This window comes from Thamnophis sirtalis, unplaced genomic scaffold (genome assembly GCF_051295495.1).
Source record: "Thamnophis sirtalis isolate CommonGarterSnake01/CBP01778 unplaced genomic scaffold, rThaSir2_p1.2 scaffold_9, whole genome shotgun sequence".
Lineage (NCBI taxonomy): Eukaryota > Metazoa > Chordata > Lepidosauria > Squamata > Natricidae > Thamnophis > Thamnophis sirtalis.
In genome coordinates this window covers 1,490,438-1,516,080 of record NW_028261389.1, presented here as the reverse complement: position 1 = coordinate 1,516,080, position 25,643 = coordinate 1,490,438, and the positions used below count along the sequence as shown (strand labels likewise).

General features: G+C 48.3%; 3 protein-coding genes across 5 annotated transcripts in view; 1 reads left to right on the top strand and 2 right to left on the bottom strand.

The window, feature by feature from the left end:
* The window catches only part of CIMAP1B (ciliary microtubule associated protein 1B), a 10,512-nt gene extending 8,712 nt beyond the window's left edge, over positions 1–1,800 (bottom strand). The window contains exon 1 of the mRNA XM_087722629.1: positions 1,386–1,800. The gene's annotated coding sequence lies outside the window, so the exon portion shown is untranslated. The remainder of the gene's footprint in view (positions 1–1,385) is intronic.
* An 8,644-nt stretch (positions 1,801–10,444) lies between these two features.
* On the top strand, positions 10,445–14,598 carry LOC148043976 (lithostathine-like). Its single transcript, XM_087722632.1, has 5 exons — positions 10,445–10,592; positions 10,994–11,094; positions 11,973–12,116; positions 12,750–12,879; positions 14,366–14,598. The coding sequence occupies exons 1-5, from the start codon at positions 10,526–10,528 to the stop codon at positions 14,437–14,439; spliced, it is 516 nt and encodes a 171-aa protein (XP_087578758.1). The 5' UTR covers positions 10,445–10,525; the 3' UTR covers positions 14,440–14,598.
* Positions 14,599–15,940: 1,342 nt separating this feature from the next.
* Positions 15,941–22,639, bottom strand: LOC148043975 (regenerating islet-derived protein 3-beta-like). 3 transcript variants are annotated; one of them, XR_015697668.1, is made up of 7 exons: positions 22,521–22,639; positions 21,921–21,998; positions 21,419–21,519; positions 20,375–20,518; positions 19,552–19,681; positions 18,688–18,862; positions 15,941–16,052 (listed from the first exon to the last, which is right to left on the bottom strand). XR_015697668.1 is itself a non-coding variant. In XM_087722633.1 (6 exons), exons 2-6 carry the CDS (start codon positions 21,985–21,987, stop codon positions 18,789–18,791), a joined length of 516 nt encoding a protein of 171 aa, XP_087578759.1. In that variant the 5' UTR covers positions 21,988–21,998; positions 22,521–22,639; the 3' UTR covers positions 18,630–18,788. The 3 variants fall into 3 exon arrangements, 2 of the variants coding, with proteins under 2 accessions (XP_087578759.1, XP_087578760.1); XM_087722633.1 differs by lacking the exon at positions 15,941–16,052 and having other exon boundaries at positions 18,630–18,862; XM_087722634.1 differs by lacking the exon at positions 15,941–16,052 and having other exon boundaries at positions 18,630–18,862; positions 21,921–21,993; positions 22,521–22,631.
* Positions 22,640–25,643: the final 3,004 nt, after the last annotated feature.

Here is a 25,643-nt window from a genome sequence, read left to right as displayed (position 1 = left end):
CAAAAAGTCAAGATGGCAGACCAGCAGAAAACCCTCCCTGCGGAGTGGGACCCCTCCCGAAAAGTGGGCAGGGCTTCAGGGCGACTTTCCCCGCCCGCTTAGTTGCAATCCTAGCTGGAGGATCTGAAGGAGGCGAACGGGGGGGGGGGGCGGCGCCTGGTTAGGACTCCAGTGGGAGACCCCGAAATGCCCGGTCCCTCAAGCCATTGGGAGGGGGGCGCCACGCAAAGGAGACTGGATGGGTGGGTGGGTGGGTGGGTTGGTTGGGGACCCTGAAGTTTGGGTCGCTTGTTAGTGAACACCCCCCCCCCCGAGGCCCCTCCAGGAAGGCCACAAAAAGGACCCCCTTTCGGAAAGGCCGTTTGCACGGACAGGTCCTGAATTGCAACGAAGAGGGACTGCACGAAAGAAGCATGCTGGCTGGGGGATTCTGGGAGTTGGAGTCCACCCATCTCTTCCTTCCTTCTTCTCATTCTCATCTTCCTGCCTGCCTGCTTTCTCCCTCCCTCCCTCCCTCTTTTTCTTTCTTTCTTTTTCTATCTCTCCCTCCTTCCCTCCTTCCCATCCTGCCTGCCTTCAATCTCCCTCCTTCTTTCTCTCACTTTCTTTTTCTATCTATCCCCCCCTCCTTCCTTCCTGCCTTCATCCTCCCTCCCTTTCTTTCTTTCTTTCTTTCTTTCTTTCTTTCTTTCTTTCTTTCTTTCTTTCTTTTTTCTGTCTATTCTTTCTCCCTCCCTGCCTGCCTTCTCTCTCTCTCTATCGCTTTCTTTCTTTTTCTATCTCTCCCTCCTTCCTTCTTCCCATCCCTGCCTGCCTTCACTCTTCCTCCCTTTCTCTCGCTTTCTTTTTCTGCCTTCACCCTCCCTCCCTCTTTGTTTCTTTCTTTCTTTCTCTGTCTATTCTTCCTCCCTCCCTACCTGCCTTCTCTCTCCCTATCTCTTTCTTTTTCTGTCTATCCCCCCTCCTTCCTTCCTGCCATCACCCACCCTCCCTCTTTCTTTCTTTCTTTCTTTCTTTCTTTCTTTCTTTCTTTCTCTGTCCTTCCTCCCTCCCTCCCTGCCTTCTCTCTCTCTCTCTCTCTCTTTTTCTGTCTATCACTCCTTCCTTCCTCCCTGTCTGCCTTCTCTCTCCTTATTACTCTTTCTTTTTTTTCTTTCTTTCTTTCTCTCTTTTTTCTTCCTTCCTTCCTTCCTTCCTTCCTTCCTTCCTTCCTTCCTTCTTTCCTTCCTTCCCTGCCGCCTTGCAGTCCAATTTTGAAGAGTTTAAGCCTGGTTTCTCCTCCCTCTGCTCTGATGGAGGTGAACTGTGGACCTGACCATCAGTTCCTTTGGCTAGGAGGTTTCCCCTTTCCCGGGGGCTGCTCCAGATCACCTGCTGAGCCACACCTGAGCCTGGAGCTGAACACCTGAGGCTGGCTCAGGAATTCTGAGAGCTGAAGTCCAGGAGTTCATACAAGGGCCACAGTTCCCCACTTCTGGCTTACAAGGAGGACGCCGCGTTCTTGTTGATTATTTCCACGTTCAGAATCCAGTCTTTGGTCCCTTTCTGTGCTCAGTGCCAGCCCAACCTAAGCAAACTCCATTCCACGGGGTGGTTCTATTGTGTTCCGATTTAAGAGCCGAGGTGGCGCAGTGGTTAAATGCAGCACTGCAGGCTACTTCAGCTGACTGCTAGTTCTGCAGTTCGGCTGTTCAAATCTCACCGGCTCAGGGTTGACTCAGCCTTCCATCCTTCCGAGGTGGGTGAAATGAGGACCCGGATTGTTGTTGGGGGCGATATGCTGACTCTGTAAACCACTTAGAGAGGGCTGAAAGCCCTACGAAGCGGTATATAAGTCTAACTGCTATTGCTATATTGCTATGTACACTTGAAATCCAATCTTTTGCCTCTCAGCTGATAGGAAGGATCCAGAATCGCTTGGTTTGCAGCCCAATTACAAAGCCCAGGGTGGGGAAACAGAAAGAGGGCAAATAACTCAAGTGCTGGGGAAGATCCAAGGGGGGGGGGAGGTTTTGTTAAAATATTTGGTCATTTCACTTGTCATTCGCTCCGATTAACCACTGACCTCCCTGGACTCAAATGTTTGAGTTATCATCAAAAGCCCCATTCAGATTATTCTGAAGTGGATTTCAAGAGCAAATATTTGGCCCAAGAAACACTCCGAATTTCTAGCCAAGATGTTTCCTCGGTTACCAAGTTTTGATTCCCTAAACATACAACTCGCTACAGATGAATAAAACACTCAGGAGCAAACTTGTGGCTAAAAGCAAACATTAGTCCTCAACAAAACATTTACGCACGTATATACACACATACAGACACACATTCACGCACAGAAACACGGAAACCCCGTTTGATACAGATAAGAAAGAACAAAGCCAAAATACAGAATTAAGATGCAGAATAAGAGAATAATTATCATTTATGGTGGACCTGTGAAGAGGCAAAAAAATTCTGGAAAAGGATCAAAAATCGGTTGGAAGAAATAACAAGGGTTAAATTAAATTGGAAACCTGAATTCTTTCTATTAGGAATTATACCGATGAAATACAAAAAAGAAATACAATATCTAACACTACATATACTCACAGCAGCAAGGATCGCTTTCGCCCAGAAGTGGAAAAACAAACTAACCCCAAATGAAGATGAAATAATAAGGAAAATTATGGACTGTGCCGAAATGGATAAATTAACGAAAGAAATACAGGGGAAAGAAGAATCAGAATTCTACCAGATATGGGATAATTGGTACAGATGGATGGAGCAAAGAAATAAAAAAAGCAATAAAAAAATAGAATAACACCCAAAAATAATAATTATGAGTAAAACAAGGGGGTCATGATTGGTGAATTCAAATCAGGACGATAGCTGGGATACAGACTGTAGAATCCTAGAGAAAAAAGGAAATGATATGAAACAAAAATGGGTGTGTGGAAATACCATCCCCAAGAAAACATGAACTGGGATTTGAAAGAGACACCTATAACAATAGAAAAAGGAAGGAAGGGAAGAAGGAAGGAAAGGAGGGGAGGAAGGAATTAGAGAATGGAGGGACAAAGGAATGGAAAGGAGTGGAGGGTAGAAGAGAGAGGAAGAGAAGGAGAGATAGTAGGAAAGGAAGAGGAAGAGTGGAGGAGAGGTAAGGGAAGAAGAAAGAGGTAAGGGAAGGTGGGTGGAAGGGAGAGAAAAAGAAGAAGAGGGAGGAAGAGAAGGAGAGAAGGTAGGAAGGAGAAGACAGAGGGTAGGAGTAGGGGAGAGGGAGGAAGGGAAGGAAGAAGGGGATGGAGAGGAGGAAGGAAGGAAGTAGAGAAGGAAGGGAGGGAGAAAAGAAAGAAAACAAGGTGGTGTCTTAGCAGGTGCGAAGGATGGTAAACAAAGCATTTCAAACTATACCTTATAACCTTTCAAATGGGATAATAACAATATAAGAATGGCAAAGAAAAAGAATAACTATGTGAATGTATATCTATAACTGTATGTAAGAGAATAAATGACAGTAAAAATATAAAGCATAATATAGGTAAATAATATTTGGTCATAAGTAGCTAAGTTTAAATAAATAAAGAAATGTACATAAAAATGGATAACGAATAAGGAGATTATGAATGAAAGAGAAATGTATAGTAGGGAAAACACTAACTGCAAAAAAACCGATTCGGAACTGCAGTATGATATACGATGGAACTTTTTGTTCCTATGTTGTTTTTAAATTATGTGTTTGTTTTTGTTGATGTGCTTATGTGTTTAAAATAAAAATTTATTAAATCCAAAGAGAATAATAGCGTGGGAAAGGATCTTTGAGGTCTTCTAGACCAAGGCAATCCTAGGCTGCATTTACGTAGAATTAAGAAGGGTTACTACCACTTTACAAAGCCTTGGCGAGGCCACACTGGGGATACTGCATCCAGTTTTGGTCGCCACGATGTAAAAAAGATGTGCAGAGAAGAGCAACAAAGAGGATTTTAGGGGATTGGAGGCCAAAACATACGAAGAACGGTTGCAGGAACTGGGAATGTCTAGTTTAATGAAGAGAAGGACGAGGGGAGACATGATAGCATCTTCCAATATCTCAGGGGTTGCCCCAAAGAAGAGGGAGTCAAACTATTCTCCAAAGCCCTTGAAGGCAGGACAAGAAGCAATGGATGGAAACTAATCAAGGAGAGAAGCAACCTAGAACTAAGGAGAAATTTCCAAATCGTAAATGCACCAACAATGGAGGTTTTGAAGAAGAGATTGGACAGCCATTTCTCTGAAATGTTATATAGATCCTATACTTTTCTAGAGAAATAATTGTCCAGAAATTCTCTTTTTGAAAACCTTTATTGCTCCATCATTTCTTTTTGTACTTTTTTATTTTTAGTCTCATACACACATTTACAAGTATAGATTCTCTTAGTTATTATTCTTATCACATTTTAACGCAAACATTCATTTTTCCACATAAACAATTAAAAATATGATCGGTATTGATTTGTTTACCATCCCATACACCTATTTTGTTTTATCACCACCCTACTTTCCTTTCCTTTTCTCCCACCCTCCTTTCTATACTTTCTCCTCCTCCTCTCCTTTCCCTTTCCTTCCCCCCTTCCTCTCCCCTGCTCCTCTCTGCCTCTTCCCCTTCCTACCCTCTCTCCTCCTCTTCCTACCCCTTCCAGTCCTCCTTCCCTCTCTTCTCCTCTCCTCATCCTCATCCTTCACTCGGGAGCGGTCTGGGGCTCCTTAAAGCCAAGGAGCCAAGGTGGCGCAGTGGTTAGAGTGCAGCACTGCAGGCTACTTCAGCTGACTGCAGTTCTGCAGTTCAGCGGTTCTAATCTCACCGGCTCAAGGTTGACTCAGCCTTCCATCCTTGCGAGGTGGGTGAAATGAGGACCCGGATTGTTGTTGGGGGCAACATGCTGACTCTGTAAACCCCTTAGAGAGGGCTGAAAGCCCTATGAAGCGGTATATAAGTCTAACTGCTATTGCTATTGCTATTGCTATCCATCACTTCTGAAGGTATTTGCACCATGATCAGATACATACCAAAATCACAGAATCATAGGGCAGGAAGGAACCATTGGAGGTCATCTAGTCCAACCGCTTGCCCAAAGCAGGACTCCTTATGCCTTCCTGGATATACATGGCTGTCCCATTTTTATCATGGAAATTTCCAGGGATGACCATTTGCGAGAGCCATGCCAATTCAGGTAGCCCTCATCTTACGGCCACAATTTGAGCCCAGCTTTTCCGTTAGTAAGTGAAATATTTGTTAAGTGAATTTTGCCCCATTTTATGACTTTCCTTGGCAGCGTCGTTAAGTGAATAACTGCCATTGTTATGTTAATCCCATGGTTCTTAAGTGAACCCAGCTTCTCCCTTGACTTTGCTTATCAGACGGTCACGAAAGTGGATCACATGACCCCTGGACACTGCGACGGTCATAATTATGAGTCAGTTGCCAAGCGTCTGAATTTTGATCATGTGTGAAAAATGGTCATAAGTCGCTTTCTTCAGAGACGTTGTGACTTTGAACTTTCACTGTTCTGATCCCTTCCTCCGTCCAGTAACGAATGCCGAGACAAGCTTACATGAGCGTGTCCTTTAATAACAAGTTCAGACAAGTTCAGGTGGCTGAAAGCCAAGTAAACAAACAGATCAGGACCTTGGCAGCAAGGCCGACAAACTTTGGCAGCAATTCAGACAAACTCTGGCAGCAATCCAGCCTGCCAAGTTTGTTTCTCTTTAGTCAAAGCGTTGACTTCTGCAAGAAGGGGATGGCACCAGCAGTCTCTTTTAGAGTCTGGAGAGGAGCCTAATGACCATCAGCTGAGTGTAATTACCTCCTGTAATTACGTAGTTGTTCTTGACGCCGAGTAGCCCTTCGACGGCGTGCATCCCAGAACAACTCAGTGTTGTTTTCTGGATCACTCTCCCTTGTCTCCTCCCCACTGATCCAAGGCTCAGGCACCACCTGGTGGCCAACCAGCCTCTCTGCGTCCTGCTCGGAGTCGGAACCCAGTCCAGGGTCCTCCACATCCTCCAGGGCCAACTCATAGGGCCCCTCGCTGTCGGAGTCTGGTGGCAGCTCCAACGATTCCTGCTGGGCCACAACAGGTCACTAAATGAACTGTTGTAAGTGAAGGACTGCCTGTATTGCATTTTCAAATTTCATGATATAATGTCGATGATATTTTAAAAAAATATATAGCCAAGCCTAAAAAAATCCATACTTCAGGTCGTGGAAGTTGAAGGCCACAGTTTGACAAATGCTGCTCTCATGAACTCATCCATCCTCCTCCTCTTGAAATCTTGTCGTGATGCTTATGACTTTTAAAAAAATCCATGTTTTGTTTGGGTTTCTCCGGAATATAAATATTAATCCACAGTATTGTTCTGAGCACAGTTTCTTGATGCATGATTCATATAAATCTGTACAATGTTTTTTTTCTTTCTATTATTTCCTCATCCTCAGACATGTAATATTGAACACACTTCTTGTCAAATTTTTCTGATATTGTCCCTAATAAAAACAATTCAGGTTTAAAATCTACATGTTTCCCTGTTATCTTTTCTAGGCATCTGTGTATTTTTGCCCATTTTTTTGCTTTAACACAAGTCCACCACATATGCTAAAATGTGCCCGTTTTTTATTACATTTCCAACATTTACTAGACATATTTTAAAGCATTTTAGCTAACCTAGCACGAAACACTGCAAGATGACGAGATAATTAAAGAGGCAAAAGATTGTGCGGAAGTGGATGGGCTGGAAATCAAACAGAAGGACGATACAGAATATTATCAAGCATGGAACTTATTTTATCGGTTGGAGTGGTGGAGATTAAGAATGGAAATTGAATTGCTCAGCAAATTAAATACTCAGATGACACGATGTTTATTAAGCACTAAGAAATGTAATTAACAGAAAATTAATACAATTTATATTTAAAAAACTCTTAAAAACTCTTAAGGCATAAGAAACTGGAAGGCACAAAAATGTATGTAATCTTTTTTTTTAATTAATTTTTTAATTATTTTTTTGTTACATAGACAACACATACCCACAACAGTGGGGGGGAAAAAGTCCAAACAAAAAAGAACAAAAAACAAAAGAAAAAAAAGTATATGTTATAAAAAAGTATATCAGCTGGTTGCAACAAGTTTTTGTGCATCTCTTCCATTAATTCATATTAATTCAAATATCTTAACTCAAATGTTTACCATATTAACATCATTATACCTCCACTTTTAGTTGACTACAGTTGTTTAAACATCCTTCATCCTTAACTATGCCAAAGATTTAATCCATAATCACATGCTGACATTTCATTTACTTGTTTATAAAATCCTCTATTAACATCAAATCCTCATATCCTGTATTAGCTGAACATCCATAATATTTAATACCAAAAATTTCATCCTCCATGTATATAATTTATTATCATTCTCCTTTCTTTATTTAATTATATCGTATATCATAGCATTTTCCCCATATTAGTTAAGATTTAACTGTATATAGTTTTATTTTATTTTTTATAATAATTATTATTGTTATTAATGATCTTTATATATAGTCCAAATACATTTCCAACCTTCCCTTCTCATATCCAATTATTACTTATCATATCAACTCAACATCAAATACATTACTATCATTATCAATTTTTATTCATCTATACCTATTGCAAATGAATTCAACTAAGTTTAGTTAATTTTGAGTTATACTCTTCCACCTATCAACCTGTGTCTCTCCAATAACAAAACAATCTTATATTTGCTGCCATTAACTATACCAAAAATTCAATCCCTAACCACATGTTGGCATTTCATTTACTTATTTATAGAATCCTCCATTAACATTAATTCCTCATATCCTGTTTTAGCTAAACATCCATAATATTTAATACCAAAGATTTCTAATTTCTAATCCTCCATGTATATAATTTATTATCATTCTCCTTTCTTTATTTAGTTATATCCTATATCATAGCATTTTCCCCCTATTAGTTAAAGTTTAAGTGTATATAGTTTTATTTTATTTTTTTATAATCATTATTATTGTGATTAATAACCTTTATATATATTCTGAAGATATTTCTACCCTTCCCTTCTCATATCCAATTATTATTTATCATAGCAACTCAACATTATATATATTACTATCATTATCATGACAGGTCGCAGTCAGTGTTGGTCAGGGGACAGAGGTCGACCCCTAGGCCCCTCAAATGTGGGGTGCTGCAGAGTTCGGTCCTGTCCCCCCCCTCCTATTTAACATCTATATGAAGCCACTGGGTGAGATCATACAATGGCACGGGATAAAGTACCTTCAATATGCAGATGATACTCAACTGTATCTATCTGCCTGGTGCCAGCTCAGTGTAGTGGCGGACGTGATGTGCCTATGCCTGGAAGCTGTCAGGATCTGGATGGGGATGAACAAATTGGTGCTCAATCCCGACAAGACCGAGTGGCTTTGGATGTTGCCCCCGAAGGACAGTACAGATAGTCCGTCCTTGGTCCTGAGGGGTGAAAACTTACACCCCTCAGAGAGGGCCCACAATTTGGGGGTCCTCCTGGATTTGCAGCTGACACTGGAACACCATCTGTCGGCTGTGACCAGGGGGGCCTTTGCCCAGGTTCGCCTGGTACACCAATTGCGGCCCTATTTGGACCGGGGGGGCACTTCAAACAGTCACTCACGCCCTGGTCACCTCAAGGCTGGATTATTGCAATGCGCTCTACATGGGGCTACCCTTGAAAAGCGTTTGGAGACTACAGCTAGTCCAGAATGCAGCCGCGCGAGTGATACTGGGTGTACCGAGATACACCCATGTTACACCAGTCCTCCGCGAACTGCACTGGCTGCCAATTGGTCTCCGGATGCAATTCAAGGTGTTGGTTATTACCTTTAAAGCCCTACATGGCTAAGGACCAGCATATCTGCGTGACCGCCTACTGCCGCACTCCTCCCAACGGCCGATAAGATCCCACAGATTGGGCCTCCTTTGGATGCCGTCAGCCGGACAGTGTCGGCTGGCGGGCCCCCGGAGGAGAGCCTTCTCTGTGGCTGCTCCAATCCTGTGGAATCAGCTACCCCCAGAGGGAGGTTACCCACTCTCATAGCCTTCAGGAAAGCTGTTAAAACCTGGCTGTTCCGGCAGGCCTGGGGCTGTTGACCTTATTGTTAAGGTCCAGCCCCGATTAGAACGAATGTGTGTTATGATTTTTAAATTATTATTTTTTACTTTTCTTTCTTTTTCTTCTTCTTGTAAGCCGCCTGGAGTCCTTCAGGATTGGGCGGCCTATAAATTCAATAAACAAACAAACAAACAAACAAACGAACAAACAAACCATATCTCACGACGGAAGGCAAATCTACATGTCCCAAGACGATTGATCTGCAGGATCAATCTGGGAACAGAGGTTTTAGTTTTAGGCCAGAGTCTAGCCTAGACAGAAGCCCACTGAAGATGGGCTCCAGCATTAGTCCGAAAACCTCTGGTCCCAGCAACCGATATCCAGGTTGGATCCTGCCACCGTAGCCCTCCAGGCAATGTCCTCCGATTTCTTCTCTTTTTCCTTGAGAGGAAGAATGGGGGTTTCCCCCCCTGGACAAGGTGACCGATATGGGGACATGGAAGAGAATATTTCTCACCCAGCCATAAAAACGTCTCCTCCCCAAAAGAGAGGTTGTCTCAAAAGGGTGGAAAGCGTGAAGAAAATGGAATGATTGTTTAAGTTCGGCCTTACCAGAAATCTGTCAGCTGTGTTTTTTCAAATCCCACCCAGAATGGGATTTCTTTTATTTCCCCCTGAGAGTTATTTCCTGGATGCTTTTCTCGGGTGGCTGCGACAAACTCTCAAATTTCTCTTTGCCCAGGGTGTGATCCCCCATGGGATCAGCAGAATTGCTGCCTCCGCTGCCTATAAATAGCCTAAGGGCCAGGCAGGTTGGACAGTCCGGAGAAAAGACAGGACAGAGGCGGTCATCTAGCAGGGCGAAGTGGAGGTGAGAATGTCCCTCGTGCCTCTCCATCGCCTTGCAGTTGGGTCTTCGGCCTTTCTTGGAGTTGTCAAGAAGGAAAGTTGGAAGGAGAAGGAGGAGAAAGAGGGGAAGGAAGGAAGGAGAAGGAAAGAGGGAGGGAGGAAAAAAAGGAAGAAGGCAAAAGGAAAGGAGAGGAAGGAAGGAAGGGGAGAAAGTGGGGGGGGGAAAGAAAGAAAGAAAAAAGAGAAAAGAAAAGGAGGGAGAGAGGGAGGGAGGAAGAAGCAAGGAGGGGAAAGTCATTAAATCCCCACATTCGGAGTTCCTTCACAACCGACCAACGTGGAGTTTTGCTCTAAGGTTGTGGTGGGGCGAGGGGGCTGAAGGGCAACTGAGACCTTCTCCTGCCCATCCTTGGTTCTCCACGTCCAGCCCCACCTGAGGGGGTCCTGATGCTCCCTCTCTTCCACCTCCTGTTGGGCCTTGTGCTGGTGGGACCGTGGAGATCTTCTGGGACCATCTCACTTCTTGTGCTTGTGTGTTTTAAGAGAAGAAGAGGATGGGACACCAAACCTTCTGGGGATTCTGCCTCTTGGCCTGCCTGACTCTGACCTCCTGGGTGGAAGGTGAGTGCCACCTGCCAGTCCCACCGTTGAGCCAGCCCAGTGGACCCACAGGGGGCCAAGATCAGGAGTTGAAGGACAGTTGGAAGAAGCGGGAGACAGAGCCCCATCTACCTGCCCTCTTCCCTCTTCATGCAAAGCTCGGTTGCCCCCTCCGTGTCCTGTGAAGGGGGCCCAGCCAATGCCACCTGGGGGCAAAGCTGCAAGTGCCCTTCCCCCTTTAGCTTGGGCACCAGGGGAGATGCATACAGCTTTGGCAGCTGGAAAAATACCTCTCTGGCTGTGTGGCAGAGGGGTGGATGGAGTGGAACTGGGCTCCATGAGGTCTAAGTGGGAGGGATTGGGGCGGTGCCTTCCCCGTTTCCGAAGCAGTTGTTCTAAAGATGGCTCTATGTCTCCTTCAGGTAACCCAAAGAGTCGATCCAAGTGTCCTGAAGAGGCCGTTTATTATCGACAGCAATGCTATCAACCGGTTGATTTGTCCCTCACCTGGGATGCGGCAGAGGTCAGTGTGATCGATAGACAAAGTTTTGTCAGCCCCGTCAGGGAGACCAGAATGGCCCTTAACTGAGATTGGCTCCTATAGCAGAATCTTCCAAGGATCCTTAGGCTCATCCTCCCCCCACCCCCAATACTTCAGTGAATTAAGAAGGTCTGAACTGTTTCCGATTATCATCGCATTTCTCGGGGCTTTTGGGCTCGGTGGTCTTGCATGTTTCAGTCAAGGTCCTTTCTCTTACTCCGGTGGTGAAGTTCAATTTTTTTTAACTGCCGGTTCTGTGGGCGTGGTTTGGTGGGCATAGTGTGGCTTGGTGCGTGTGGCTTGGTGGATGTGGCAGGGGAAGGATAATGCAAAATCCCCATTCCCTCCTCATCAGCTGGGACTCGGGAGGCAGAGAATAGATGGGGGTGGGGCCAGCCAGAGATGGTATTTGCCGTTTCTCCGAACTTCTCAAAATTTCCACTAGTGGTTCTCCAGAATCGGTCAGAACCTGCTGGATTTCACCCCTGCCTTACTCCACAGGTTTTGGAGAATCTCCAACTCATCCTCTGATTTCGCCAAAACCCGTGTCGTAAAGAGAGCAGAGTTGAAGAAGAGTTTAATCTAAGAGATCACGCCAGACATAAAAGAGCTGGCATGGACTTGGGATTAACCCATTCAGCTTGCTTTTCAAGGACCGGCTGGCATATATAAGGCTGTGTGTTGTATTTTGTATTTTTGTAGTATGTATTTTATTTGCACAGTTTTATCTTTTTGGACTCCAAGGTCTTTTCCAACTCTTCTCTTATTTTGCTATTCTGTCATTCTGCTATTCTGTCATTCTCCTATTCTCTTATTCCATTACTCTCTTATTCTGCCATTCTTCCTCTTCACGTCTGCAGATTGAGTGCCAACAGCTGAGGAGTGGAGGCCACCTGGCCACTTTTCGGACTGCTGCTGAAGAAAGAATTGTCTCCTCCTACATCAGTCGCTCCAGCACCACCACAGATGCCTGGATTGGGATGCATGCTGTGCGAACACCCAGGGTAGGCCTGGCTTTGGTCTCTGATCCCTCTGAGATGGCTTCATCTCACAGACCCCCAGATTCTCCAGCCACAGGTTCCTCTTTCCTCCCAGTGTGGAAAGCCACAGGGGATTGTGTGGCTTTGGGATCCAGTGGAGAGTGTGGGCAGCCCCCAAGACCAATATCTGGGGACGGCACTGACTGGGGAGGAGGGAATTCCTTGATGGGAGGAGAAGATGAATGCACAATCTAGTTAAGAGATCCTTCTTAGGAGCTTAAGATCTCCAGGTGGGAAGAAGAGACCTTTCCACATTCAGATTCTTGGAGGTCTTCTAGTCCACCACCGAGCTCAAGCAGGAGGCCTTTTAGCATTCTGAACAAATATTTGTCCAAGCTCTTCTTGAAAACCTCCAGGGATGAAGCTCACACAACTTCTGGACCCTCCTTTCTGCCACCTTATTGCATGAAGTCCTCACAACCTCAATGTGTGTGAGACGAGAAAACAAAGACTCCACAATGTTCCCTTAACAAATTGTCTTTGATTCTCAAATCCTATTTCCTCACCAAACAAGAGATCCTATCGGACAGTTGGTGATTCCAGACACCTGGAGGGCAAATACTTTACTTCCTGAATGTCCTTTTCCCACCTCATTAGAAACTCATCTGGGAATGGGCGGATGGAGCCACCTACACTCCAGGAAGCCTCCTCTGGGACAACAGAGCCCCCAGCACCAGCCTTTCCACCGCTGAATGCATCTCCGTCACCAACATCCATATTCCAGGAAGTGAGTCTTAGTCCCTCTTCCACAAAAGGGGTGGAGGGGGGGAAGATGGCCTTTCCTTACCTCAAGAGGTCCCCCTCGGAGGTCTCCCTCCCTCCCTCCTTCCTTTCCTCTTGCCCTCCCTCCCCCTTGTCTTTTCTTCCTTCCCCTCTCCCCATTCTCCCTCCTTCCAGCACTTCTCCCTCCTCTGATTGATTGATTTATTACATTTATATGCCGCCCTTTTCCCCGAAGGGGACTCAGGGCGGCTCACAATCCAAGTCAGGGAAGGGGGTACAGATAAGGGATAAAAAAGACGAACAGAACAATACACAATTTAAAAGCACACAACAACCATACCATTCGAGAAGGGGGGCAAAAGCTCTTTAGCCCCAGGCCTGTGGGAACAGCCAGGTTTTAAGGGCTTTGCGGAAGGCCTGGAGGGTGGTGAGGGTTCGAATCTCCACCAGGAGCTCCTTCGGAGGGTCGGAGCAGCCACAGAGAAGGCTCTCCTCTGGGTAGTCGCCAGTCGGCATTGGCCGGCGGATGGAATTCTGAGGAGGCCTAATCTGTGGGATCTGATCGGTCTAGTGGAGGTAATTGGCAGCAGGTGGTCTCTCAAGTACCCAGGTCCAATAACATGGAGGGCTTTATAAGTGACGACTAGCGCCTTGAAGCGTATCCAGAGACCAATAGGCAGCCAGAGTAGCTCTGCCCTCTCCCATCTTCCTTCCTTCTCTCACTCCCTCCCTCCTCTTCTTCCTCTTTTTTCCTTTCTCCTTCTCTCCTTCCCTTCTCCGTCTCCCAGAATTTCTTCTGCCATCCCTCCTCATCTTTTCTTTCTACCCAACCATCTTTCCTTCTTTCCTTCCATGCCTTCCTTCTCTTCTCCTTTGTTCCCCTTCCTTCCCTCCCTCCTCCCCCTCCTTCTATCATCTTCCCTCTCATCCTTTCTCCTTTCCTCCCACCCTCCCTCCTCTTCTTCCTCTTTTTTCCTTTCTTCTTCTATCCTTCCCTTCTCCCTCTCCCAGCATTTCTTCTGCCATCCCTCCTCATCTTTTCTTTCTACCCATCCCTCTTTCCTTCTTTCCTTCCCTGTTTTCCTTCCCTTCTCCTTTGTTCCCCTTCCTTCCTTCCCTCCTCCCCCTCCTTCTATAATCTTCCTTTCTCTCATCCTTTCTCCTTTCCTCCCACCCTCCTCCCCCTCCCACCATTTCTTCCTCCTACCCTTCTCTCCCTCTTCTTTCCTTCTCTGCCTACCTGCCTTCCTTCCTTTGTTGCTGTTTCCCTCCCCCTCCCACCATTTCTTCCTCCATCCCTTCCCCTTCTTTTCCTCCTACTCTTCCTTCCCTCTTATTTCCTTCTCTGCCTACCTTCCTTTGTTGCTGTTTCCCTCCCCCTCCTTTTCTTCCTACCCCTCCCTCACTTCCTCCCTCACTGGCATCCTTCAAGCAACTAGAATGCTGATTTTCTTCACCCAGAGTCTAACAGCCTTTCTGCTCCCCTCCAGACGCAGCCAGGTGGATCCGGCGTACCTGTGCCACTGCCCTGCCCTTCATCTGCAAGTACAGAGCTTCCTTCTAGGCCTAACCACCTGTGGAGGAGACGAGCAGACGGCCTCTTCCCCACTGGGGAGCATCATTTCATTTCATGTATTCATAATCAAGTTTATACTTATATCTGTTACCTAATTCATTCTTGATGAGGAAAAAAACAAATAAACAAAGCAAGCAAACAAACAAACCAAACACCACAAAACCGCGGACGACAAAATCGCAGTCGACGAAAGCGCGTATGTGACGTCATCACAGTGCGACGAAAAAGATCGAAAAATGTAAAAATAAAGCGAAAAGCTTAGGTCCCTTCAATGATATTCTGTTATTCTCTCGGATTCAAATGAGTATCCAGAACAGGTCAACTTGCATTAAATTCTCACGAACCTCAGGATAGCTGAGATTCATGAGATTGGGGGGGCTGGACTGAAGCATGGCAGGTAAACGCACACATACAAACACACAACACACACATCAGTTTTCGAGGTGAGAATCCTTGCCACCCTGATAGACACAGGAATCGGTTGGATTTCGCAGAAGAGCGGCTTCCTCGACGCTGATGCAATCACCCCCAATAGACTCCTGGACCCCCCAGTTTTGGTTTCCCCCCAGATCTCATGGCCATCCTTCCGCCTGGCCTTTGGGCTGATGGCTTCGAAACCTTTTGCAAACCAAGTTCTGGGGGGCCAAAAGAGAAAGGACCTTTTCGATTCTAGTTCAGGAAACCCAAGAAGCAGATCGCTGTATATTTATTTGTTCCATTTACATGCAGCCCAGTGTTCCCAGGTCTACATGGGGCTGCCCCTGAAGAGTGTTCGAAGACTGCAGTTGGTCCAGAATGCAGCCGCGCGAGCGATACTGGATGTACATAGATACACCCACGTTACACCTATCCTCCGCGAGCTGCACTGGCTCCCCATTGGTCTCCGGACACGCTTCAAGGTGCTAGTCGTTACTTTTAAAGCCCTACATGGTTTAGGACCTGGCTACCTGAGAGACCGCCTCTTGCCATTTGGAAATTGGAATTGGAATTGGAAAAGTTTATTTATAGGCCACCCTTTTCCCTGGGGGGACTCAGGGCGGCTTACAACTCATAAGGAAAGGGGATACAAACAATGTCACATAGGCACAATACATAATTAAAAAGAACACAACATTCATACCATTCGGGTGGGGATGGATTACAATCTTTAGCCCCAGGCCTGAAGGGATAGCCAGATTTTAAGGGCTGCGCGGAAGGTCTGGAGGGTGGTGAGGGTACGAATCTCCATGGGGAGATCGTTCCAAAGGGTTGGAGCTACTACCGAGAAGGCTCTCCTCTGCGTGGTTGCCAGTCGACACTGACTGGCAGATGGAATCCAGAGGAGGCCTAATCTATGTGATCTAATTGGTCGCGAGGAGGTAATAGCAATAGCAATAGCAATAGCAGTAGACTTATATACCGCTTCATAGGCCTTTCAGGCCTCTCTAAGCGGTTTACAGAGAGTCAGCATATTGCCCCCAACAATCTGGGTCCTCATTTTACCCACCTTGGAAGGATGGAAGGCTGAGTCAACCCTGAGCCGGTGAGATTTGAACCGCTGACCTGCTGATCTAGCAGTAGCCTGCAGTGCTGCATTTAACCACTGCGCCACCTTGGCTCAGGTAATTGGCAGGAGGCGGTCTCTCAAGTATCCAGATCCACTACCATGAAGGGCTTTATGGGTGGCAAGTAGCACCTTGAAGCGCACCCGGAGATCGACAGGTAGCCAGCGCAGCTCGCGGAGGATAGGTGTTATGTGGGTGAACCGAGGTGCACCCACAATCGCTCGTGCGGCCGCATTCTGGACTAGCTGAAGTCGCCGGATGCTCTTCAAGGGCAGCCCCATGTAGAGCATGTTGCAGTATTCCAGCCTAGAGGTCACAAGGGCATGAGTGACTGTTGTGAGGGCCTCCCGGTTCAGGTAGGGTCGCAACTGGCGCACCAGGCGAACCTGGGCAAATGCTCCCCTGGTCACAGCTGACAAATGGTGGTCAAAGGTCAGCTGTGGGTCCAGGAGGACTCCCAAGTTGCGAACCCTGTCTGAGGGGTGTAGTATTTGACCCCCCAGCCTGAGAGATGGAACACTTGCCAGATTAGTGGGAGGGAAACACAACAGCCACTCGGTCTTATCCGGGTTGAGCACAAGCTTGTTAGCCCTCATCCAGTCCCTAACAGCTTCAAGGCCCCGGTTCATCACGTCCACCACTTCATTGAGTTGGCACGGGGCGGACAGATACAACTGGGTATCGTCCGCATATTGATGATATCTGATCCCGTGCCGCCTAATGATCTCGCCCAGCGGTTTCATGTAGATGTTAAATAGTAGGGGGGATAAGACCAAACCCTGCAGCACCCCATATGTTAGGGGCCTAGGGGTCGATCTCTGCATCCCAACTAACACTGACTGCGACCTGTCCGAGAGGTAAGAGGAGAACCACTGCAAAACAGTGCCTCCCACCCCCACCTCCCGCAGTCTTCGCAGAAGGATACCATGGTCGATGGTATCGAAAGCCGCTGAGAGGTCAAGGAGAACCAGGATGGAGGCATGGCCTCCGTCCCTGGCTCTCCAGAGGTCATCGGTCAATGCGACCAAAGCAGTTTCAGTGCTGTAACCAGGCCTGAAGCCGGACTGGAATAGGTCGAGATAACTAGCTTCCTCCAAGGACCGCTGGAGCTGGAAGGCCACCACCTTCTCAACAACCTTCCCCACAGAGGGGAGGTTGGAGACTGGACGATAATTGTTAAGAACGGCTGGATCCAAGGATGGTTTCTTCAGGAGGGGTCTCACCACCTCCGCTTTAAGTGTGGAGGGAAAGACCCCCTCCCGAAGGGAGGCGGTAACAACCGCCTGGATCCAGCCCCGTGTCACCTCACTGCTGTTAGCAACCAGCCAGGAGGGACACGGGTCCAGTACGCAAGTGGAGGCACTCACAGCTCTCATGGCCTTGTCCACATCGTCCGGGGCAACATCCTGAAACTCAACCCTGCGATGGTCTATCAGATTATTCCCCTGTGCCTCGGCTGGATCTGCAGAATCGGAGTCCAAGTCCGACCAAAACCGAGCAACTTTGTCCGCCAAGAACTGGACCTAATCCTCAGCCCTACCCTGCAGGGGGTCCCCCGTATCCCTCCTATTTAGGAGTGAGCGGCTTATCCTGAACAGGGCGGCTGGGCGCGACTCAGTGGACGCAATCAAGGTGGCAATATAAGATCTTTTCGCCATCCTAATTGCCCTGATGTACTCCTTGATGCAAGATGTTAAAAGTGCTCGGTTCGATTCGGACTTATTGGACCTCCATGCGTGCTCTAGGCATCGCTTCCGGCGCTTCCTCTCCCGGAGCTCCTCGGTAAACCAAGGAGGCCTCCGGAATCCACTGCCTCGGAGCGGCCGTAGTGGCGTGATCTGGTCAAGAGACTCCGTCGCTGTTGAGTTCCAGGCAGCAACCAGAGTCTCCACCGGACTGTGGGCGAGGGTATCAGGAATAGCCCCAAGCTCCGTCTGGAACCTCAAGGGGTCCATAAGTCGCCTGGGGCGGAACCACCTGGTCGGTTCCTCCTCCCTACAGTGGGGGTTTGGTCTCCGAAAGTCAAGCCTCAGTAGGCAGTGGTCCTCCCAAAGACCAATAAGATCACACAGATTGGGCCTCCTCCGGATGCCGCCGGCCGGTCAGTGTCGGTTTACGGCTCCCCGGGGGAGGGCCTTCTCTGTAGCTGCTCCGGCCCTATGGAACGATCTTCCCGTAGAGATCCGGACCCTTACTACTCTTCCGGCCTTCCGTAAAGCTACTAAGACCTGGCTGTTCTGGCAGGCCTGGGGCTGTTGATTAGTATCCAGCCCCACGCTAACAGTATGCATGGTGTGAAATTTTAATAATTGTATTCTTATTTTAATTTTTATGTATGTTTCTAGTCTTGTTGTGAGCCGCCCAGAGTCCCAAGGGAGTGGGCGGCATACAAATGTCGATAAACTCCAAACTCAAACTCTCTGAGCAGCCAACAGACCATAGAATAGAAACCCAGCTATAAACACCTTGGAAGCATTGAGTTTAGCAACCCTCAACAATTAGCAAGACCCACAGGAGGGGTTCCAGGACACAGCAGGAAGCGAGGTTGGCTGTCCTACTGGGGGGAAGACGGTCAAGGAGGGTCAGGAGGTTGATCTCGCCTGGAATCGGGGTGTTGCAGAAACCGCCTTAGATTTATTTATTTATTTGCTTTATTCGTTTTTTTTCTCATCAAGAATGAATTAGATAACAGATTAGATATAAGTATAAACTTGATTATGAATACATGAAATGAAATGATGCTCCCCAGTGGGGAAGAGGCCGTCTGCTCGTCTCCTCCGCAGGTGGTTAGGCCTAGAGGGAAGCTCTGTACTTGCAGATGAAGGGCAGGGCAGTGGCACAGGTACGCTGGATCCACCTGGCTGCGTCTGGAGGGGAGCAGAAAGGCTGTTAGACTCTGGGTGAAGAAAGTCAGCATTCTAGTTGCTTGAAGGATGCCAGTGAGGGAGGAAGTGAGGGAGGGGTAGGAAGAAGAGGAGGGGGAGGTAGGAAGAAAAGGAGGGGGAGGGAAACAGCAAGAAAGGAAGGAAGGCAGGCAGGCAGGCAGGGAGAGAAGGAAATAAGGGGGAAGGAAGAGTAGGAGGAAAAGAAGGGGAAGGGATGGAGGAAGAAATGGTGGGAGGGGGAGGAGGGTGGGAGGAAAGGAGAAAGGATGAGAGGGAAGATGATAGAAGGAGGGGGAGGAGGGAAGGAAGGAAGGGGAACAAAGGAGAAGGGAAGGAAGGCATGGAAGGAAAGAAGGAAAGAGGGATGGGTAGAAAGAAAAGATGAGGAGGGATCGCAGAAGAAATGGTGGGAGAGGGAGAAGGGAAGAAGGGAAGGAGAAAGGAAAAAAGAGGAAGAAGAGGAGGGAGGGAGTGGGAGAAGGAAGGAAGATGGGGGAGGGCAGAGGAGGGAGAGGGGCTGGAAGGAAGGAGAATGGGGGAGAGGGGAAGGAAGAAAAGACAAGGGGGATGGAGAGCAAGAGGAAGGAGGGAGGGAGACCTCCGAGGGGGACCTCTTGAGGTAAGGAAAGGCCATCTCCCCCCCCTTTTGTGGAAAAGGGACTGAGACTCACTTCCTGGAATATGGATGTTGGTGAGGGAGATGCATTCAGCGGTGGAAAGGCTGGTGCTGGGGGCTCTGTTGTCCCAGAGGAGGCTTCCTGGAGTGTAGGTGGCTCCATCCGCCCATTCCCAGATGAGTTTCTAATGAGGTGGGAAAAGGACATTCAGGAAGTAAAGTATTTGCCCTCCAGGTGTCTGGAATCACCAACTGTCCGATAGGATCTCTTGTTTGGTGGCAGGTGAGGAAATAGGTTTTGAGAATCAAAGACAATTTGGTTAAGGGAACATTGTGGAGTCTTTGTTTTCTCGTCTCACACACATTGAGGTTGTGAGGACTTCATGCAATAAGGTGGCAGAAAGGGTTAGGAGGTTGGACAAATATTTGTTCAGAATGCTATAGGGTCTCCTGCTTGAGCTCAGGGGTGGACTAGAAGACCTCCAAGGTCCCTTCCAACTCTATTCTTCTGTTATCTTAGGTGAAATGGGTGGCTAAAAATTGATTAACAAATAAACCAATAAAAAGTGGAATCTGAATGTGGAAAGGTCTCTTCTTCCCACCTGGAGATCTTAAGCTCCTAAGAAGGATCTCTTAACTAGATTGTGCATTCATCTTCTCCTCCCATCAAGGGATTCCCTCCTCCCCAGTCAGTGCCGTCCCCAGATATTGGTCTTGGGGGCTGCCCACACTCTCCACTGGCACAGAGCTGATCCCAAAGCCACACAATCCCCTGTGGCTTTCCACACTGGGAGGAAAGAGGAACCTGTGGCTGGAGAATCTGGGGGTCTGTGAGATGAAGCCATCTCAGAGGGATCAGAGACCAAAGCCAGGCCTACCTTGGGTGTTCGCACAGCATGCATCCCAATCCAGGCATCTGTGGTGGTGCTGGAGCGCCTGATGTGGGAGGAGACGATTCTTTCCTCAGCAGCAGTCCGAAAAGTGGCCAGGTGGCCTCCACTCCTCAGGTGTTGGCACTCAATCTGCAGACGTGAAGAGGAAGAATGGCAGAATAAGAGAGTAATGGAATAAGAGAATAGGAGAATGGCAGAATAGCAGAATGACAGAATAGCAAAATAAGGGAAGAGTTGGAAGAGACCTTGGAGTCCAAAAAGATAAAACTGTGCAAATAAAATACACACTACAAAAATACACAATACAACACACAGCCCTATATATGCCAGCCTGTCCTTGAAAAGCAAGCTGGATGGGTTAATGCCCGCTGGGCAGTAGCTGAAGACTCCCAAATCTATGCCAGCTCTCTTATGTCTGGGGAAATCTCTTAGATTAAACTCTTGTTCAACTCTGCTCTCTTTACGACACGGGTTTTGGCGAAATCAGAGGATGAGTTGGAGATTCTCCAAAACCTGTAGAGTAAGGCAGGGGTGAAATCCAGCAGGTTCTGACCGGTTCTGGAGAACCACTAGTGGAAATTTTGAGAAGTTCGGAGAAATGGCAAATACCATCTCTGGCTGGCCCCGCCCCCATCTATTCTCTGCCTCCCGAGTCCCAGCTGATCAGGAGGGAATGGGGATTTTGCATTATCCTTCCCCTGCCACATCCACCAAGCCACACGCACCAAGCCACACTATGCCCACCAAACCATGCCCACAGAACCGGCAGTTAAAAAAAATTGAACTTCACCACCGGAGTAAGAGAAAGGACCTTGACTGAAACATGCAAGACCACCGAGCCCAAAAGCCCTGAGAAATGTGATGATAATCGGAAACAGTTCAGACCTTCTTAATTCACTGAAGTATTGGGAGGGGGGGGATGAGCCTAAGGATCCTTGGAAGATTCTGCTATGGGAGCCGATCTCAGTTAAGGGCCATTCTGGTCTCCCTGACGGGGCTGACAAAACTTTGTCTATCGATCACACTGACCTCTGCCGCATCCCAGGTGAGGGACAAATCAACTGGTTGATAGCATTGCTGTCGATAATAAATGGCCTCTTCAGGACACCTGGATCGACCCCCTGGGTAACCTGAAGGAGACATAGAGCCATCTTTAGAACAACTGTTTCGGAAATGGGGAAGGCACCGCCCCAATCCCTCCCACTTAGACCTCATGGATCCCAGTTCCACTCCATCCACCCCTCTGCCACACAGCCAGAGAGGTATTTTTCCAGCTGCCAAAGCTGTATGCATCTCCCCTGGTGCCCAAGCTAAAGGGGGAAGGGCACTTGCAGCTTTGCCCCCAGGTGGCATTGGCTGGGCCCCCTTCACAGGACATGGAGGGGGCAACCGAGCTTTGCATGAAGAGGGAAGAGGGCAGGTAGATGGGGCTCCATCTCCCGCTTCTTCCAACTGTCCTTCAACTCCTGATCTTGGCCCCCTGTGGGTCCACTGGGCTGGCTCAACGGTGGGACTGGCAGGTGGCACTCACCTTCCACCCAGGAGGTCAGAGTCAGGCAGGCCAAGAGGCAGAATCCCCAGAAGGTTTGGTGTCCCATCCTCTTCTTCTCTTAAAACACACAAGCACAAGAAGTGAGATGGTCCCAGAAGATCTCCACGGCCCCACCAGCACAAGGCCCAACAGAAGGTGGAAGAGAGGGAGCATCAGGACCCCCTCAGATGGGGCTGGACGTGGAGAACCAAGGATGGGCAGGAGAAGGTCTCAGTTGCCCTTCAGCCCCCTCGCCCCACCACAACCTTAGAGCAAAACTCTACGTTGGGCGGTTGTGAAGGAACTCCGAATGTGGGGATTTAATGACTTTCCCCTCCTTGCCTCTTCCTCCCTCCCTCTCTCCCTCCTTTTCTTTTCTCTTTTTTCTTTCTTTCCCCCCCCCACTTTCTCCCCTTCCTTCCTTCCTTCCTCTCCTTTCCTTTTGCCTTCTTCCTTTTTTTCTTCCCTCCCTCTTTCCTTCTCCTTCCTTCCTTCCCCTCTTTCTCCTCCTTCTCCTTTCCAACTTTCCTTCTTGACAACTCCAAGAAAGGCCGAAGACCCAACTGCAAGGCGATGGAGAGGCACGAGGGACATTCTCACCTCCGCTTCGTCCTGCTAGATGACCGCCTGTGTCCTGTCTTTTCTCCGGACTGTCCAACCTGCCTGGCCCTTAGGCTATTTATAGGCAGCAATTCTGCTGATCCCATGGGCGATCACACCCAGGGCAAAGAGAAATTTGAGAGTTTGTTGCAGCCACCTGAGAAAAGCATCCAGGAAATAAATCTCAGGGGGAAATAAAAGAAATCCCATTCTGGGTGAGATTTGAAAAAACACAGCTGACAGATTTCTGGTAAGTCCGAACTTAAACAATCATTCCATTTTCTTCACGCTTTCCACCCTTTTGAGACAACCTCTCTTTTGGGGAGGAGACGTTTTTATGGCTGGGTGAGAAATATTCTCTTCCCTGTCTCCGTATCGGTCACCTTGTCCAGGTGTGGGAAGTTATTTTTCAGCCCTCTCACAGAGAAGTAAAATATCCTGGGAGATATTGAAAAGGTTTAGGTTTATTGGTTTTGTATGCCGCCCACTCCCGAAGGACTCCGGGCGGCTCACAATAAACAGGGGAGGGAATAAATAAGACAATACAACAATTTTAAAATCCACAACAGTCACAATTGAGATGGGGCCGGGTGCTTTAACAGCCCCCAGCCTGCCGGAACAGCCAGGTCTTCACTGCTTTGCAGAAGGCCGGGAGGGTAGTAAGGGTCCGGATCTCCACGGGGAGCTTGTTCCAGAGGCAGAATATTTCTCTGGATGTGAAAAGAAAGAAACATGTTTTAAAAGACAGAATAGTTGCCTGTAGCTTCCTGCCCATCCTCAGTTAATGGGCCATTGAGATGGCCAGGCTAGCCCACTTTACATAATAAAGACCTCACCAGCAGCTACAGAAAGGCATGATAATATACTCAACTGACCACAAGGCAACTGAGAACTCATCACAGCCTAGAGAGTAGCCCCCTGCATGGTCCCATGGGAGTCTGACAACCAATCAGAATACATTTCTTACACAGGAACAGGAAACAGAGAGGTGGGACTGAACAGGGTATAAAAAGCCTAGCAAGCCCCTCCCTCAGCCCTTCTCTTCTTCTCCACCAACATTGAAGCATGTGATCCCCTTTTCTGTTCAGGGCTCAAGCCATGTGGCCCCGTCCAACAATAAACCATCTTTCCAAGCAGCCTCCATGTCTCCAGTGTCTTCTTCCCCACTTGGAGCTGAACCCAGAAGGACATTTCTTTCAACACAGGGGAGGAAATCCCCATTCTTCCTCTCAAGGACAAAGAGAAGAAATCGGAGGACATCGCCTGGAGGGCTACGGTGGCAGGATACAACCTGGATATCGGTCGCTGGGACCAGAGGTTTTTGGACTCATGCTGGAGCCCATCTTCAGTGGGCTTCTGTCTAGGCTAGACTCTGGCCTAAAACCTTCAACTAAAACCTCTGTTCCCAGAGTGATCCCGCAGAGCAATTATCGTGGAACATGTAGATCCGCCTTCCTTCGTGAGATACGGTTGCATTTATTGAGACCCAACCAGGTCCCTCATCTGATCCATGATGGTCTTTCTCCATCCGAGATTCAGAGGAGCCAGTCTTCGGCCAGTTCCAGCTTCCATCCACTTATTTGTTTGTTTGTTTGTTTGTTTGTTTGTTTGTTTGTCTTGTATGCCGCCCACTCCCGGAGGACTCCGGGCGGCTCACAAAAGACAAGGGAAAGGGGGGGAATGAGACAAAGACAACATATTAAAAACAAAACCAACATTCACAATTTCTGTGGAGGTAAATGCTTCTCAGCCCCCCCCCCCCCCCCCCAGCCTGCTGGAACAGCCAGGACTTGGTGGCTTTGCGGAAGGCCGGGAGGGTAGTAAGGATCCGGATCTCAACAGGGAGCTCGTTCCAGAGGGTCGGAGCAGCCACAGAGAAGGCCCTCCCCCGAAGAGTCGCCAGCCGACATTGGCCGGCAGATGGAATTCGGAGGAGGCCTAGTCTGTGGGATCTAATAGGTCTTTGGGAGGTGACTGGCAGGAGGCGGTCTCTCAAGTACCCAGGTCCGATACCATGTAGGGCTTTAAAAATAATGACTAGCACCTTGAAGCGTGTCCAGAGACCAATGGGCAGCCAGTGCAGCTCGCGGAGGATAGGTGTAAAGTGGGTGTACCAAGGTGCACCCACAATCGCTCGCGCGGCTGCGTTCTGGACTAACTGAAGTCTTCGAACACTCTTCAAGGGCAGCCCCATGTAGAGCGCATTACAATAATCCCGTCTTGAGGTCACAAGGGCGTGAGTGACTGTCTGAAGGGCCTCCCGATCCAGGTAGGGTCGCAATTGGTGTACCAGGTGAACCTGGGCAAAGGTCCCCCTGGTCACAGCCGACAGATGGTGTTCTAGAGTCAGCTGTGGGTCCAGGAGGACTCCCAAATTACGAACCCTCTCTGAGGGGTGTATAATTTCACCCCCCCCCCCCCAGCCTGAGAGATGGAACAGTTGGACAATCTTTGGGAGGGAACATCAGAAGCCACTCGGTCTTGTCTGGATTGAGTGCCAACTTGTTGCCAACGCCCTTGTGACCTCAAGACTGGATTATTGTAATGCGCTCTACATGGGGCTGCCCTTGAAGAGTGTTCGAAGACTCCAATTAGTCCAGAACGCAGCCGCGCGAGCGATTGTGGGTGCACCAAGGTACACCCACATCACACCTATCCTCCGCGAGCTGCACTGGCTACCCATTGGTCTCTGGACACGCTTCAAGGTGCTAGTCATTACTTTTAAAGCCCTACATGGTATCGGACCTGGGTACTTGAGAGACCGCCTCCTGCCAGTCACCTCCCAAAGACCTATTAGATCCCACAGACTAGGCCTCCTCCGAATTCCATCTGCCGGCCAATGTCGGCTGGTGACTCCCCGGAGGAGGGCCTTCTCTGTTGCAGCTCCGGCCCTCTGGAACGAGCTCCTTGTTGACATCCGGACCCTTACTACCCTCCCGGCCTTCCGCAAAGCCACCAAGTCCTGGCTGCTCCAGCAGGCCGGGGGGAGCTGAGAAGCATCTACCTCCACAGAAATTGTGAATGTTGGTTTTGTTTTTAATATGTTGTCTTTGTCTTGTTCCCCCCTTTCCCTTGTCTTTTGTGAGCCGCCCGGAGTCCTCCGGGAGTGGGCGGCATACAAGA